This window comes from Macaca mulatta, chromosome 16 (genome assembly GCF_049350105.2).
Source record: "Macaca mulatta isolate MMU2019108-1 chromosome 16, T2T-MMU8v2.0, whole genome shotgun sequence".
NCBI classification, from domain to species: domain Eukaryota; kingdom Metazoa; phylum Chordata; class Mammalia; order Primates; family Cercopithecidae; genus Macaca; species Macaca mulatta.
In genome coordinates, this window is record NC_133421.1 from 60,588,847 (window position 1) to 60,605,299 (window position 16,453).

General features: G+C 47.3%; 1 protein-coding gene across 1 annotated transcript; it reads left to right on the forward strand.

Moving 5' to 3' along the window:
- Positions 1–5,080: 5,080 nt before the first annotated feature.
- Positions 5,081–15,770, forward strand: PHB1 (prohibitin 1; the record flags this gene model as incomplete). Its single annotated transcript, NM_001266323.1, is given in 7 exon segments — positions 5,081–5,104; positions 6,641–6,755; positions 8,091–8,252; positions 10,448–10,590; positions 10,762–10,878; positions 13,068–13,163; positions 14,682–15,770. Coding segments are annotated over 6 exon segments (819 nt in total). The 3' UTR covers positions 14,895–15,770.
- Between the last annotated feature and the right edge of the window lie 683 nt (positions 15,771–16,453).

Here is a 16,453-nt window from a genome sequence, read left to right on the forward strand (position 1 = left end):
AGGTGGGAGGATCACTTGAGCCCAGGAGTTCAAGACCAGCCTGGGTGACGTGGCGAGACCCCATCTCTGCAAAAGTACAAAAAATTAGCCAGGCGTGATGGCATGCGCCTATAGTCCCAGCTACTGGGGAGGCTGAGGTGGGAGGATTGGTTGAGTCTGAGAAGTCAAGGCTGCAGTGAGCTGAGATCGTGCCATCGCACTCCAGCCTGGGTGACAGAGTGAAACCCTGTCTCCTAAATAAATACATAAAGAGATAGACTCCAATATAATAATAGTTGGGGACTTCAACACCTCACTCTCAGCAATGGGTAGATCATCTAGACAGAAATCAACAAAGAAACATTGGACTTAAACTATTATATTCCAGACCAAATGGACCTAACATTTACCCAACATTTCATCTAACAGCTGCAGAATATATAATCTTCTTATCAGCACATGGAACATTCTCCAGGATAGACCATATGTTAGGACACAAAACAAGTCTTAGAAATTTTTTAAAAATCAAATCACTTCAAGTATCTTCTCAATAAAAGGAGAAACTTTGGAAACTGTAAAAACACATGGAAATTAAACAATATACTTTTTTTTTTTTTTTGGAGACAGAGTTTTCTTCTTGTTGCCCAGGCTGGAGTGCAGTGGCGTGATCTCAGCTCACTGCAATCTCTGCCTCCCGGGTTCAAGCCATTCTCCTGCCTCACCCTCCTGAGTAGCTGAGATTACAGGCATGTGCCACCATGCCTGGTTAATTTTGTGTTTTTAGTAAAGACGAGGTTTCTCCCTGTTGGTCAGGCTGGCCTCGAACTCCCAACCTCAGGTGATCCACCAGTCTCGGCCTCCCAGAGTGCTGGGATTACAGGCATGAACCACCATGCCTGGCCCATTTTTCATTTTATTTATTTATTTATTTATTTAATTTTTTGACGGAGTCTCACTCTGTTGCCCAAGCTGGAATAGTGGTGCAATCTTGGCTCACTGCCATCTCCACCTCCTGGGTTCAAGTGATTCTCCTGCATCAGCCTCCCAAGTAGCTGGGATCACACATGCGCACCACCACAACTAGCTAATTTTTGTATTTTTAATAGAGTAGGGTTTCGCCACACTGGCCAGGCTGTCCTTGAACTCCTGGCCTCAAGTGATACACCCATGTCAGCCTCCCAAACTGCTGGGATTATAGGCATGAGCCGTCGCGCCTGGCCAACAATATACTCTTAAATGACCACTGGGTCAATGAACAAAATTAAGAAGCATATCAAAAAATTTCTTGAAACAAATGAAAATGGAAACATAGGCCGGGCGCTGTGGCTCATGCCTGTAATCTCAGCACTTTGGGAGGCTGAAGTAGGCGGATCACCTGAGATCAGGAGTTTGAGACCAGCCTGACCAACATGGAGAAACCGTGTCTCTACTAAAAATACAAAATTAGCCAGGCGTCGTGGCGCATGCCTGTAATCCCAGCTACTCAGGAGGCTGAGGCAGGAGAATTGCTTGAGCCCGGGAGGCAGAGGTTGCAGTGAGCCAAGATCATGCCATTGTACTCCAGCCTGGGCAACAAGAGTGAAACTCCATCTCAAAAAAAAAAAAAAAAAAAGAAAAAAAAAGAAAATGGAAACACAACATACCAAAATATATAGGATACAACAGAAGCAGTGCTAAGAGAGAAGTTAATAGCAATAAGCACCTACATCAAAAAACTAGAACGTTTTCAAATAAACAACCTGACAATGCTCCCCAAGGAACTAGAAAGGCAAGAACAAACCAAACCCAAAATTAGGTGAAGGAAAAGAATAATAATGATTACAGCACAGCAAAACAAAACAGAGTGAAAAAAATTTAATCAATTAAATTAGACATTGTTTGTTTCAATGGATAAACAAACTGCTAGCTAGACTCACCAAGAAGAAAAGAGAGGAGATGCAAATAAATAAAATCAGAAATAAAAAATGAAACATTACAACTGTTTCGAGAGACATACAACAATTCATCAGAGACTATTATGAACAACTATACACGAATAAATTGGAAAACCTAGAGAAAATGGATAAATGGACACATACCAATATTGAACCAGGAAGAAACAGAAAACTTGAAGAGACCCATAACGAGAAATGAAATTGAATTAGTGATAAAAAGTCTCCCAAAACAGAAAAGCCCAGGACCAGATGGCTTCACTGCTGAATTCTACCAAACTTATAAAGAAGAAATAATACCAATTTTTTCAAACTATTCCAAAACAACTGAAGAGGAAGAAATTCTTCCTAACTCATTCTGTAAAGCCAGAATTACCCTGACACCCAAATCAGACAAAAACACAACAAAAAAAGAAAACAGCAGGCCAATATCCTGGATGAACATCAATGCAAAAATCCTCAACTAAATACTAGTAAACAAAATCCAACAGCACATCGAAAGGATAATACACCATGAACAAGTGGGATTTATTCCAGAAATGCAAAGATGGTTCAACATACATAAATCAATAACCGTGGATGCATCACATCAGCAGAATGAAGGACAAAAACCATATGATCATCTCAATAGATACAGAAAAAGCATTTGATAAAATTCAACATCCTTCATGATAAATATTCTCAACAAATTAGGCATAGAAGAAACATATCTCAACATAATAAACTCCATAAATGACAAACCTACAGCAATCATCATATTGAATGAGGTAATAGAGGAATGCCTTTCCTCTAAGAACTGGAAGAAGGCAAAGATGCCCACTTGCATTACTTTTTTATTTATTTATTTATTTGTTTATTTTTGAGATGGAGTTGTGCTCTGGTTGCCCAGGCTGGAGTGCAATGGCGCAGTCTGGGCCCATCGCAACGTCTGCCTCCCGGATTCAAGTGTTTCTCCTATCTCAGTCGCCCGAGTAGATGGGATTACAGGCATGCGCCACCATACCGGGCTAATTTTTTTTGTATTTTTAGTAGAAACGGGGTTTCTCCATGTTGCTCAGGCTGGTCTTGAACTCCTGACCTCAGGAGATCCGACCACCTTGGCCTCCCAAAGTGCTGGGATTTCGGGCGTGAGCCACTGTGCCCCACACACTGTCATCACTCTTAATCCACGTAGTACTGAAGTCTTAGCCAGAGCAATCAGGCAAGAGAAAGAAATAAAAGCCATCCAAATTGGAAAAAAGGAAGTCAGTCAGACCAGTGTGAAGGTAGTGAGTTATCTCAATCTCACAGTAAGTTACGGATTGAACTCCTTGTTCTACTCTTTCCCCACTTCTCACTACTGCACTTGAGTAGTCTTAAAAAAAAAAAAAAAAAAAGGCAAATTGTCCCCCTTTGAAGATGACATGATACCTCACATATAGAAAAATCTAAAGATTTCACCAAAAATCTCTTAGAACTGATAAATTCAGTAAAGTTGCGGAATACAAAAGCAATATACAAAAACGGAGGAAAAAGACCTCTACAATAAAAACTACAAAACCGATGAAAGAAACTGGAGAGGACACAAACAAATGCAAAGACATCTCGTGTTCATGGATTGGTGGATTGAATAATTAATATTGTTAAAATGACCATACCTTTTTTTTTTTTTTTTTTTTTTGAGACAAAGTCTCGCTCTGTCACCCAGGCTGCAGTGCAGTGGCACAGTCACAGCTCACTGCAGCCTTGAGCTTCCAGGCTCAAGCAATCCTACCACCTTGGCTCCCGAATAGGTGGAACTACAGGTACATGCCACCACATCCAGCTACTTTTTATTTTTATTTTTTTGTAGAGATAGGGTCTCACTTTGTTGCCCAGGCTAGTCTCAAACTCCTAGGCTAAAGCAATCCTCTGGCCTTGGCCTCCCGAAGTGCTGGGATTACAGGCGTGACCACCACGCCCAGCCGTCACGTTCTTATTCCTATGTGGGGGCTAAAAGAGTTGATCTTATGGAAGTAAAAACTAGAATGAGAGCTGAGCGCGGTGGCTCACGCCTGTAATCCCACCACTTTGGGAGGCCGAGGCAGGTGGATCACCTAGGTTGGGAGTTCGAGACCAGCCTGACCAACACGGAGAAACCTCGTCTGTACTAAAAATACAAGAATTAGCCGGGCGTGGTGGCGCATGCCTGTAATCCCAGCTACTCGGGAGGGTGAGGCAGGAGAATCGCTTGAACCCGGGAGGCGGAGGTTGCGTGAGCCGAGATCGCGCCACTGCACTCCAGCTCGGGCAACAAGAGCGAAACTCCATCTCAAAAACAAACAAAAAAGCAAAACAAAACAAAAACAAGAAAATAAACAAACACGCACACGGAGGTGGGGCGGCGGAGCGGCGGCCGGGAGGAGGAGGGGAGAGGTAAGAAACCAATGATAAAACAAATGAAGCACATTGTTAACAATAGGTGAATCTGAGCCAAAGTTAAACGTGCGTTCTTTTGCACTATTCTTGCAACTTTTCCAAATAAAACGTTTCTTTAAAATCATGTTCAGGGGACCTGGATTCCAAGCCGAGCCCCTTTTCTCACTCGGTGCATGACCCTGAATGAATTCCTTCCTCTCGGTTGGTCTCAGTGTTTCAGCACAGATGGTTCTCTCTGGGTCTGGTAATCAATGTCTCACAACTCTGAGGACGTTTGCAGACAGGGCTTTGGAAGGAAGACGGCCCTTCGTTTCCCCCAAAGGGTCTCAGCCCGCCGCTGATTTCACCACGACTTCCCCCAGAGTTCTACCTGTCCTCTTTCATCAGTCATAAACTTGCCCCTACTCATTTTTGCCACCAACTGGACGCCCACCACCTCTTTCCCGGAGCCCTAAGGCTCACCTTTCCTCAGTCTTAGCCGCTATACAGGATAGGCACGTGCATTTAGCCCCAGGAAACTACAGCTCCCAAAAGGCTTTGCGGCAACATCGTCGCGGTGATCACCAAAGAAAAAACGCTTTTCTTCGCGGGCCCGCCGCTGCATAGCCTTTTGGAAGTTGTAGTTCATCTGTTAAGAGCCGTGGAACCAGGGTGAGGTTCTAAGCCACCCTTCCCAGAACTCACAGCTCTCGTCCCCACCAATAGGAAGCCTGGATCTTGGAAAGCGGGCGGGGCAGAGGAGCGCATGCGCAGTATGCGTGGTTGGGGAATTCATGTGGAGGTCAGAGTGGAAGCAGGTGAGAATGGAGGGGGCGGCAAAGGCCAGTCTCTGGGCGTCTCTGCAATCCTGTGCTCCATGATGCGCACTTTGGGCGAGGAGAGTGCGTGCGTGAGTCCGACTTGTGAGGGAGGGGAGAAGGGGCTGAGCCCGGGACGAGCCAGGGGTTGCTTAGAGTAAGGGAGGTGTCCATGGGGGCAGGGTGAGGAATAATCCAGAAGCCATTAGAAATGGAAAGGGCCAGGTGTCCCAGCCTCGGAGAAGGAAGATTTAAATGCACTGGACGAGATAAAGGTAGTCTCAGGAGTTGAGGTCTGGGAAGTAGGGAGGGAGGATTTGAGGCTGGAGCGGGCAACGACGGTGGGGCGGAGCGTTAGAAAGTTAGATGCTAGAGTGATTTCTAGTTAGGTCAACTGTGCTTATGCCCACCCCGCCTCAGCCCCACCCTCCCAGTTATTCCAGAACTCTTTGTCCCTGTGCAACTAGTTAGAGCCTTTCTCCCAAATAGGTTCTTAAGTTATCTTGGCCCCAGGATGTCATCCAGCTCCTGCTTCCATAAGAAGCAGGTTGTTCCTAATACACAATGTTGAGAAGCAGTATGGTGAGGAGGAAAGCTGTGTCTGCTAGCATTAGAGTTTTGGGTTCTAATTCTGGTTCTACCACTTAATAACTGCAATCTCGGCTTCTCATGTAACCTCTCTGTGTGCCTCTGTTTCCTCTGTAGTAATATGCTTCATAGGGTAATTGTGAGAAGTAAACAAATTTCTTTTATTAGGCTACCTGATATAAGTGTTAGCTGTAATGGTTACTTTTTTGGTTGGCATCAACATGTAGCACATTTTTCGAGTTATTTTTTCAAACCATAATTGCAGCAATCCAACCACACAGCCTCTTTTTGGGGGCCTGCTTGTCCAGGAAATGAGAGGGTGGTTTAGTATGGTGCTAAGTTCTCTATGGATTTCAAGCCCATGCATTGTTTTCATTATTGAACCAAGTGTCCCAGACACCTTACTTTAAATGGTTGAGAAAAAAAGAGAAATCAGCCAGGTGTGGTGGCTCATGCCTCTAATCTCAACACTTGAGAGGCCGAGGCAAGGGGGACACTGGAGCTCAGGAGTTCAAGACCATCTAGGGCAACGTAGTGAGACCCCATCTCTGCAAAAAAATGAACAAAATTAGCTGGGCGTGGTGGCTAGCTAATTTACACTTCTGTGGACCCTGCCACTTGGGAGGCTGAGGTGAGAAGATTGAGCCTGGGAGGTCGAGGCTTCAGTGAGCTGAGATTGCGCCACTGCACTCCAGCCTGGGTGACAGAGCAAGACCCTGTCTCAAGAAAAAAGAAAGAAAATAAACTGGGGGAAACAAAAAGCAGAAGAATTGATAGTACACTTTACAAGCTACAAAGCATTATTAGGTATCCTTCAATGGATGATTTAGCACTTTCAGGAATGGGGAAATAAATAGCCTGGTTGAAAAGTGACTGTTGTGTGTCAGAGAGGGCCTTCTCTGAGGATTTGGCATCAAGTTTGATTGTATTTTGTTTTTATCCCCTTAGGTGTGAGAGGGTCCAGCAGAAGAAAACATGGCTGCCAAAGTGTTTGAGTCCATTGGCAAGTTTGGCCTGGCCTTAGCTGTTGCAGGAGGCGTGGTGAACTCTGCCTTATATAATGGTGAGGCATGGAGGGACAGTGGGTCACTGCACTTTCCTGGGAGATTTCTGTTGGTCTGCATAGCCCATGTGACACTCTTGATGGTAGCTGCTGTCGGTGAATATGTTTGTGGCCAAGAGGGCTCATCTCTTGCCATTTCATACCCTAGGACTGCACTGTTACCAGAGCCCCTGACCTTTCAGTCATAGGTTCTCTCAGAGCCTTTATTCAAAAAGAGCCTCCCAGCCCACTTCCTAGTTGGGTATGTCCAGTGGCTCCTGTCAAGGTGAAGTGAAGCCGCACCACCCAAATGCTGCTGCGCGGTGTCTGGATTGCCCTGGCTATCTGAAATGGAGATCTCATTTGTTCTCCTCTTCTTGCATGTGGAATAACAGCAAAGGCTGCAGATCTGTTTGGGTGACCTTGTCCCGAACAGGAGCTTTTGCTCTGCTGAATTTGGATAGTTTCAGAAGAAATATCTTTGAGATGCACTGCCCAGCCTTTAACAATGTAGGAGGGGGGTTAAGCTGGGTTTTCTTTCACTTTACTGTGGAAGCTTCCTCATTGGTCAAGCAATGGATTTGACCTGACTGTATCTGTAGGACCCCCTTTAACTCTGACATTCTAACAGTTTCACATGCTGCAAAGCAGCAGTAGGTTGACCCATCTGGTGTGTGGCTGGCTGACAAGAGGAGCTTTACTTTCAGAGTGAAGATTTGGACCAATGATAAAGTTCAGCGAGGCAACTGATTAGAAAAGCCTGCTTGGCTTATATGACACATCTTAGCAGTTCTGTGATCCTTTTGGCCACACCTGCCACTAGACAGTATTTGCTGTCATAAATTTCTCTCTCTGCCAAGACAGCTCTATAACCCCTTAAAACTTTAGAGAAACAGAGCTATTAGGAAGAAAGAGTGGGACCTCCTAAATGTAGGATTCCCATAATGAGGGTGCTGCTTCTGGGAGCACTAGGTTAAATTGGAGCCCCTTGGATATGTGGTAACTGGGAAGACCTCAGTGAGTTTTAGAAGTTTTGGTAGGTGATTCCTGGAAATATGTTGGTGGGAGTTCAGGGATAGAATGGTCATTCAGAAAATCAACAGCCAGTTCCCTCAAGGAGAAAGGATGCTAAGGAACAGATCCTATTTCCAATCCTTGGGGACATGTGGAACAGGAAGTGATTGCTTAGTTTTGTAGCTATTTAGAAGTCTCTAGAGACCAGGAGTTGGGGTAGAGAGAGAGAAGAGGGGAGACTTAATAAGTGGACAGAAAGCACCAGGGCTCTTTCAAAGACATGATCCTTTTGTTTAAAGGATGAGAAGATTTTTATGACATGTCATTATCCTTTCTTCCTAGTGGATGCTGGGCACAGAGCTGTCATCTTTGACCGGTTCCGTGGAGTACAGGACATTGTGGTAGGGGAAGGGACTCACTTTCTCATCCCATGGGTACAGAAACCAATTATCTTTGACTGCCGTTCTCGACCACGTAATGTGCCGGTCATCACTGGTAGCAAAGGTGAGTCTTGCCTGTGGTTCAGGTAAAGTAGGGAGTGTGGAAGAGGTGCTCTGCTCTTTTGTGTTGCCGGAGCATCTGTGGGATACCAGGATCCAAAAGAGTTTGGACTGTACATCACAGGAATGACTGGACTGCTTGCCCTGGAGAGTTCAATATGGAATCTTAGAAATATCCACTTATGGCTGGGTGCAGTGGCTCATGCCTGTAATCCCAGCACTTTGGGAGGCCAAGGCAGGTGGAGCACCTGAGGTCAGGAGTTCGAGACCAGCCTGGCCAATGTGGTGAAACGCTGTCTCACCTAAAAATACAAAAATTAGCCGGTGGTGGGGGGTGCCTGTAATCCCAGCTACTCAGGAGGCTGAGGCAGGAGAATCGCTTGAACCTGGGGAACGGAGGTTGCAGTGAACTGAGATCATGCCACTTTACTGCAGCCTGGGCAACAGAGTGAGATTCTGCTCAAAAAAAAAAAAAAGCCTGCTTCTAAACTTCCCACCTCTTTGGGATTTCTTTCTGTACTGTTTTGCAGTTGTTTTCAGGATACATTATGTACCTATTTCTAAAACTATTGATAGGCGCTTCTAGATATCAGGGAGTTGTCGGTATTAATACATTGCCCACCTCTCTTGGTGCACAGTTCAGGGCTCTGTCTCATGGGCGCTTGGTCCATATTGTTGACGTCTGTAAGCAAGCCATGACAGTGCTTTGGCTCCCTGCAGGCCTGAATTGTCCAGGGGAAGGTATAATTCTCTCCCTGGATCCTTTAACTGGCCCAAGTAATGAGAAGCAGAACATAGATGGGTCTATTAACCCCTTATATGTGTTACACATTTGACAGAGTGCTTTTTGACTGTTTTTTCCTTCAGTTTTCCCCAACATTTCCTCAAGGCCCAGAAAGCAAATGAAGTTGTCCTCATTCTCATAGACAAGGAAATAAGCTCAGGTTGGCTAAGGCTTAGAGAGGCCACATCATTAGTAAATAGCCCAGATCTTTGGACTACTAGTCTAACACGGTTTCCACCAGACCCAAACTAACCTCTCCAAGGCTGACTCCTGACTTGGCCACAATCACCAGAGCTTGAAAAGGCCTCACCCTACAATTCTTAGCATTGGCCTGTCTATTGTCTTAAAATGGTCAGTGTTGCAAGCGTTACATGGCGCCTGGTAGACATATAATCTGAATTACGTGTATCTGAGGGCATTCAGGGGATACCAAAAAGCTGCTATCACTGAATGTTCTAAGAAATTATCAACTCTTTGTGATGCTCTGTTGGGTTCTCTGCCAAGGAAACCAGGCATACCTATTCCTTGCCCTCTAGGATCTTATAATCAGCAGATTTGCTTATAAATTGTAGCCAATTTGGAGCCAGGCACAGTGGTGCGTGTCAGCTACTCAAGAGGCTGAGGCAGGAGAAATGCTTAAGCCCAGGAACTTGAGTCTAGCCTGGGCCACATAGCAAGACCTTGTCTCTAAAAATAAAAAATAAAAATTACCAGGCATAATGGCTCACATCTATAATTCTAGCATTGTGGGAGGCTGAGGCAGGTGGATCACTTGAGCCCAGGAGTTTGAGACCAGCCTGGGAAACATGGCGAAACTCCAGCTCTACAAAAAGTACAAAGATTACTGGGTGTGGTGGTATGTGCCTGTGTAGTCCCAACTACTTGGAAGGTGTAGGTAGGAGGATCAGTTGAGCCCAGGAGGTCAAGGCGGCTACAGTGAGCCCTGATCTTGCCACTGCACTTCAGCCTGGGCAACATGTGACCCTGTCTCAAAATACATAAATAAAAATTGTAGCAAATTGGAGTAGGAGAGGCCATATAAAAGACCACTTGTGGCTAGGCGCGGTAGCTCACACCTTTAATCCCAGCACTTTGGGAGGCTGAAGCAGGTGGATCACCTGAGGTCAGGAGTTTGAGACCAGCCTGACATGGTGACACCCCGTCTCTACTAAAAATACAGAATTAGCTGGGCATGGTGGCGTGTGCCTGTAATCGCAGCTACTTGGGAGGCCGAGGCAGGAGAATCGCTTGAACCTGAGGTGGAGGTTCCTGTGAGCCGAGATCGTCCCATTGTACTCCGGCCTGGGCAACAAGAGCAAAACTCCGTCTCAAAAAAAGGAAAAATTTAAAAAAAAGCACTTGTTTTCCTACAGTGGTTTTTATTTTTAACTCCAGTGTTTGTCCCCTACCCTAAGATTTACAGAATGTCAACATCACACTGCGCATCCTCTTCCGGCCCGTCGCTAGCCAGCTTCCTCGCATCTTCACCAGCATCGGAGAGGACTATGATGAGCGTGTGCTGCCGTCCATCACGACCGAGATCCTCAAGTCAGTGGTGGTGAGTGAACAGGGGCCCTTAGCCTCAAGCCCAGAGCACCTCCCCAGAAGGGTGCCAGGTGGCAGGAAGCGCTTGGCAGTGGGTTGATTGGGATGTGGCTGCAGTTTCCTGGTTCCTTTTCTGCTTCCTCATTAACCTGACCTGCCCTTCTGCTCCTCCCTTTGAAACCAGGCTCGCTTTGATGCTGGAGAACTAATCACCCAGAGAGAGCTGGTCTCCAGGCAGGTGAGCGACGATCTTACAGAGCGAGCAGCCACCTTTGGGCTCATCCTGGATGACGTGTCCTTGGTAAGATCCTTCGGGAGACCGAGGGGAAGGGGCTGCAGGTCTCGTTAGGTGCCTGGCTCCATTTCTGGGCAGACGCTATTAGGTCCCTGCTTCTGCTTTGCTAGATGTGAGGCTTGAAAACACAGAAACATGTTGAGGCGAGGCAGTCTCTGTGGGTTTTTCAGTTGAGGGTTCTTTTGCCTTCCCCCTGCCACACACATTTTTCTTATGACCTCTGGTTGTATCCAGATAGTCCCTAACCACTAAATGTTTTACGTTCTCCAAACTGTGTTACCCAGAAAGTGATGCCTTGTTAACCCTGTTTGACACAGGCAGAAACTGTCTGGTAGAGACCAGAGAACAGCTCGGGTAGTCTTTATCCCTAGCACAGACCTCCCAGCCTGACCCCTGGGAGTTTCCTAACACTTACGGTCCGAAGCTCAGTGATGGAAGTTCTGGGAACCCTAGTGAAAGGTGATAGAGTGTAAACGAATGGTTCGATTCCCCCAGGCCTGGTATAGGGGGCAAGGGACATCTCTGAGGCGTAAGCTATCCTCCTGAGACACTATAGCTTGTGTGTTTATATGACATTGGATGTCATAACTCAGACAGAAAGCAATACAGGCAGGATAGCGTTTCAGGTTGAGGAGGGTGAGGGGAAGGGTCGTGTTTCTAGATTCTCTGGGAAAAATCATTTGGAGTGATTTGTTCGGGCAGTGAGGTAAAGTGCTTCCTGTTCAGTTCTCCCGTGCATCGCTAGGGAAAGGCACCGCTTCCCCCAGCATCTGTGCAGCTGTTTAAACAGCCACTGGACAACAGCCAGTGTTAACCCCGGGGCACTGCTCCACCTTGCTCCGCCTGCTGGAACCCCCGGGGGCTTGGGGCTCCCTCTGCTGGCAAGAGGCCAGGCTGCAGCCGTTCTGCAGGCCCTCCCCTGGTAATTACCGTGAACCTGAACACCTTGGCTGTGAGAAAACGCTGCGTAAAAACCTAAGGGAAAAGTTGGCATTTTACTAGACTTTAACCACATACTCCATTCTGGGGAAATGTGGGCTGACCACAGGAAACCCTGTCTAAGAGGTGTGAGAAGAAAATTAGGTTTCATGGGGAATTCGCTGCCCTCAGCTGGCCCTTTTAGAAATAAATTTTATTCCTTAATTATACATTTCATTTTTCATTTCTCAGGATCAGATTTTCTTACCCAAACTTTGACTGAGAGACTAGAAATGGATCAGGCGAAGTACGACAGCTGCAGTTAGAGTTCGGAGCTTAAACATTCTGGGAGAGAATGAGACCAGGATTTACTCGTCAGGAGCAGTTCGGGGCTGCTTTTTTAAAAGCAGAGGCTGGGAGAGCGGAGGAAGTGAAACAACTAGAATCTGATGGCAAAACCAATGCTCTCCTCTTGATTCTTTTTCAGTAAAAAGTAGGATGAATAAGTAAATTGCTCTAGGCTGGGCATTAGGAATGCTGAGGTCCCTTCCCATTGTTTGTGCTATGGTTAGGAACAGTCACGTCAGACCTGACATGATTAGGGAAGGTCTATGGATCATCAGACTTCTAAACCCTCAGCCCGACCAATGACTTTACCTGCTTTCTCTTTCTTTTAAACCCTTTAACAGAACCATTCACATTGGGAATAGCATGATTTGCGTTCTACCACCCCTCGTCCTCTTCCTGTTCAGTGGTGGAGCTGCTGTGGGAAGAAGTGGACTGGTTAATCCATAAGCAGAGAGCATCAGGCTCTTGGATCCTTGGGAACCAGCAGCCTCCCTCACTCTCAGGGGCCCCGTTTTGCATCTGGCCTTCCTTGGGCTTTGAACAAGGCATCAAAGGCGCTTGGAAGAGCACTAGTCAGTGGCGGGGGTCTTAGAACCCACAGTTCTCCTCTGGGGAGGTGGTCGATTGAATAGATACCTTCTGGTGCCCATGGGCCCCATCAAAAGCCCCAGGCGCCATTTGCTACATGAGGTCACTCGCTGCACTGAGAGTGACAGAGTAGTGTACAGGAGCAGTTGGGCAGCCAGAGATGCTGGGTGTAAACTCAGTTTGGATACAGATACAGAGATGGAAGAGTGTTCTGGCCTCACAGATGCCTCCAGCTGCTAGAGCCATTGCTGGCCTCTTCCTTCCAGCGGCCGTGGAGGCGTCCCAGCAGTGCTGTCTAAGCAATCACACTGCCTCATCTTGTGCTCACTCTCTCCCCTTAGACACATCTGACCTTCGGGAAGGAGTTCACAGAAGCGGTGGAAGCCAAACAGGTGGCTCAGCAGGAAGCAGAGAGGGCCAGATTTGTGGTGGAAAAGGTGAGCATTCAACCAGATGGCAGGAGCCTCTCTCCCCTTTCTCCTGCACTTAGCTTCCCCATTTGCTGGGTGGCCTGGAAATTCATCATCTGTCATCCCTTCTTCCGGGATAATCGGAAGGGGCTTGAAGGAATTGTACTTCTGCAATTGGTTCCAGAGTCTTCGGGGGCTAGTCAAGGATATGTGGAGTTATGTTCCAAAATCACCGAAGGGTAATTTTTCTTCCACTTCTCTGAGATCAAAAACACTCTCTTACAAATGAAAATGTTTCTCCTGGAGTATTTTCAGCTTCACTGAGAAGTCATTTTTAACCATACTTACATAGTGAAAGCTGACAGCAAAAAAGATCAAACGTTGCACCAGATGTGCTTTCGTCACTGGATTTTTTTCTAGTGCTAAATCCATCCAGATGTGTCAAAGAATGCGATGGGACGCAGTGTATTTGCGTAGCAGCCTGTTCTTTCTGGTATTTGCAAAGACATGTTTATTGTTGTCCCCCTCTTCCCACCACCAGTATCCCTAATTGGTGGGGAGATGGGGGCAGCAAGAAATAAAATGGGAAAAGAGGAATAGATTTAATTTTGGAGAATGAAAACACTGTGTGGGCAGGGACTTGCGTTGCTTTGTATCTTCCATAACTTCAGAGATTATAACAAGTCTAGTATAGTGCCTGGCGATAGTAGGTATACAGTAAATGTTTGTTAAGCAAATAGACGCAGGGCCCAGCCATTTCAAAATTGTATGTAATTTCAGGGAGGCTTAATACTGTCCTCTTCCTCACACTCCTGAAGGTCACACATTTCAGAGAACTGTCTTCCTCTTAATATTGGTAGGGCAGGCCTAGGAGGTCTCACTGTGGGTGCCTGGATTCTGGTCAGGAATCAGCCTAGCCCACAGGCAGCTCTAGGAACAGTCACAAGTGCATGCTGCTCTTCCTTAGCCATCCTGAGGTTTTTTGTTCGTGACAGCGGCTCCCTCTGTGGCCCAGGCTGGAATGCAATGGCATGATCATAGCTCACTGCAGCCTTGACCTCCTGGCTCAAGTGATCCTCCTGCCTCCGCCTCCCAAAGTGCCAGGATTACAGGCATGAGCCACCACACCTGGCCCTGTCCTGGCTTTGATGAAGTCCTTTAGACTTGGGGCTGGAAGGAAAGATGAGCCTTGAGGGTTGATTCCATTTTTCTTTTGCTTCTGTTTTCCTTGGCCTTGGATCCTCCTGGCTCAGAGTAGAGTTGTTAAGCTAGATTGCAATTAATATTAATGAGGACTTTGAAATAAGACAAATATTCATGCAACCAACAGAAATGTATCTCTCCCGTGACGAGTGAGCATGAAAGGGAAGGGGAGGACTGGTGGGCTGTGTGCTCTGCCTCCCCCCACCATCAGGAGGAGGTAAACTCCCCAAGTTCCTACAGGAGCCTGGGAAGGTGGCTTTCTGGTGAAGGGCCTTTGGTTGTAGCCTGACATGCGGTGCCCTGAGGTTTGGTCTTAGTCTGTCTCCACCTCCATTCTTTTAGGCTGAGCAGCAAAAAAAGGCAGCCATCATCTCTGCTGAGGGTGACTCCAAGGCGGCTGAGCTGATTGCCAACTCACTGGCCACTGCAGGGGATGGCCTGATCGAGCTGCGCAAGCTGGAAGCCGCGGAGGACATCGCATACCAGCTCTCACGTTCTCGGAACATCACCTACCTGCCAGCGGGGCAGTCTGTGCTCCTCCAGCTGCCCCAGTGAGGGCCCACCCTGCCTGCACCTCCGCGGGCTGACTGGGCCACAGCCCCGATGATTCTTAACACCGCCTTCCTTCTATCCCCACCCCAGAAATCACTGTGAAATTTCATGATTGGCTTAAAGTGAAGGAAATAAAGGTAAAATCACTTCAGATCTCTAATTAGTCTATCAAATGAAACTTTCATTCTTCTCACATCCATCTACTTTTTTATCCACCTCCCTACCAAAAATTGCCAAGTGCCTATGCAAACCAGCTTTAGGTCCCAATTCGGGGCCTGCTGGAGCTCCGGCCTGGGCACCAGCATTTGGCAGCACACAGGCGGGGCAGTGTGTGATGGACTGGGGAGCACAGGTGTCTGCCTGGGTCCACGTGTGGCCTCTGTCCTGTTGCTGATGGAAGATTTGCGGATGAGGGCACATGTGGCTGAACTGAGAAGGCGGCAGGCCTCCGTCTTCCCAGCGGTTCCTGCGCAGATGCCGCTGGAGAGAGGTGCCGGGGAGGGGCAGAGAGGAAGTGCTCTGTCTGTTACCATAAGGCTGATTCTCTTTAACTGTGCGACCAGCGGAAACAGGTGTGTGTGAACTGGGCACAGATTGAAGAATCTGCCCCTGTTGAGGTGGGTGGGCCTGATTGTTGCCCCCCGGGGTCCTAAAACTTGGATGGACTTGGATAGTGAGAGAGGAGGCCTGGACCGAGATGTGAGTCCTGTCGAAGACTTCCTCTCTACCCCCCACCTTGGTCCCTCTCAAATGCCCAGTGGAATTCCAGCTTGAAGGATTGCATCCTGCTGGGGCTGAACATGCCTGCCAAAGATGTGTCCGACCTACGTTCCTGGCTCCCTCGTTCAGAGACTGCCCTTCTCAGGGGTTCTGTTCCTGTGCTGGGAAGGAAGCAACCATGGGAAGGAAACAAATGTGTATAAACTGCTGTCAATAAATGACACCCAGACCTTCCGGCTCAGCCATGAGTTGGTTTTTTTGTTTGTGGGAGCTGTGGGATCAGAACAGTGTTCTAGCAGTTTTTGTGTGCACGTTTGCATTGCCAGCTGGGACAGCATCTCCAGTAAGGCAGAAAATGCTTTGTTTTCAGAAAACACTTTGTGCTGTGTTCCAGATCCATCCCCAACCCGAAGGGAATCTCTGTGGTAGCAGGTGAGGTTTGTCATGGGATGGGCTAGTAGGCGGTGAAGGTGGGTGGAGGGCAGTTAACTTGTTCTGTGTGTTTTGGTGCCGCTACTCACTGGGAGTTACAGGCCTGCCCACCAACTGCCAGCAACACCTTCCGCCAATGCTAGGGAAGTGGTTGACGTAAAATAATGTGTCCAGTAGTCCTCAGTTAGATGGCTTGGGGTGCTCTGCGGTAGGTTTTTTTTTTTTTTTTCTTGTTTTCTTTTTTTCTTTCTTTTTTTTGAGGCAGGGTCCCACTTTGTTGCCCAGGCTAGAGTGCAGTGGCATGAACATGTCTCACTGCAGCCTTGACCTCCTGGGCTCAAGCGATCCTCCTGCCCTAGCTCCCTGAGTATCTGGGACTACATGTGTGTGCCACCATGCCCAGTTAATTT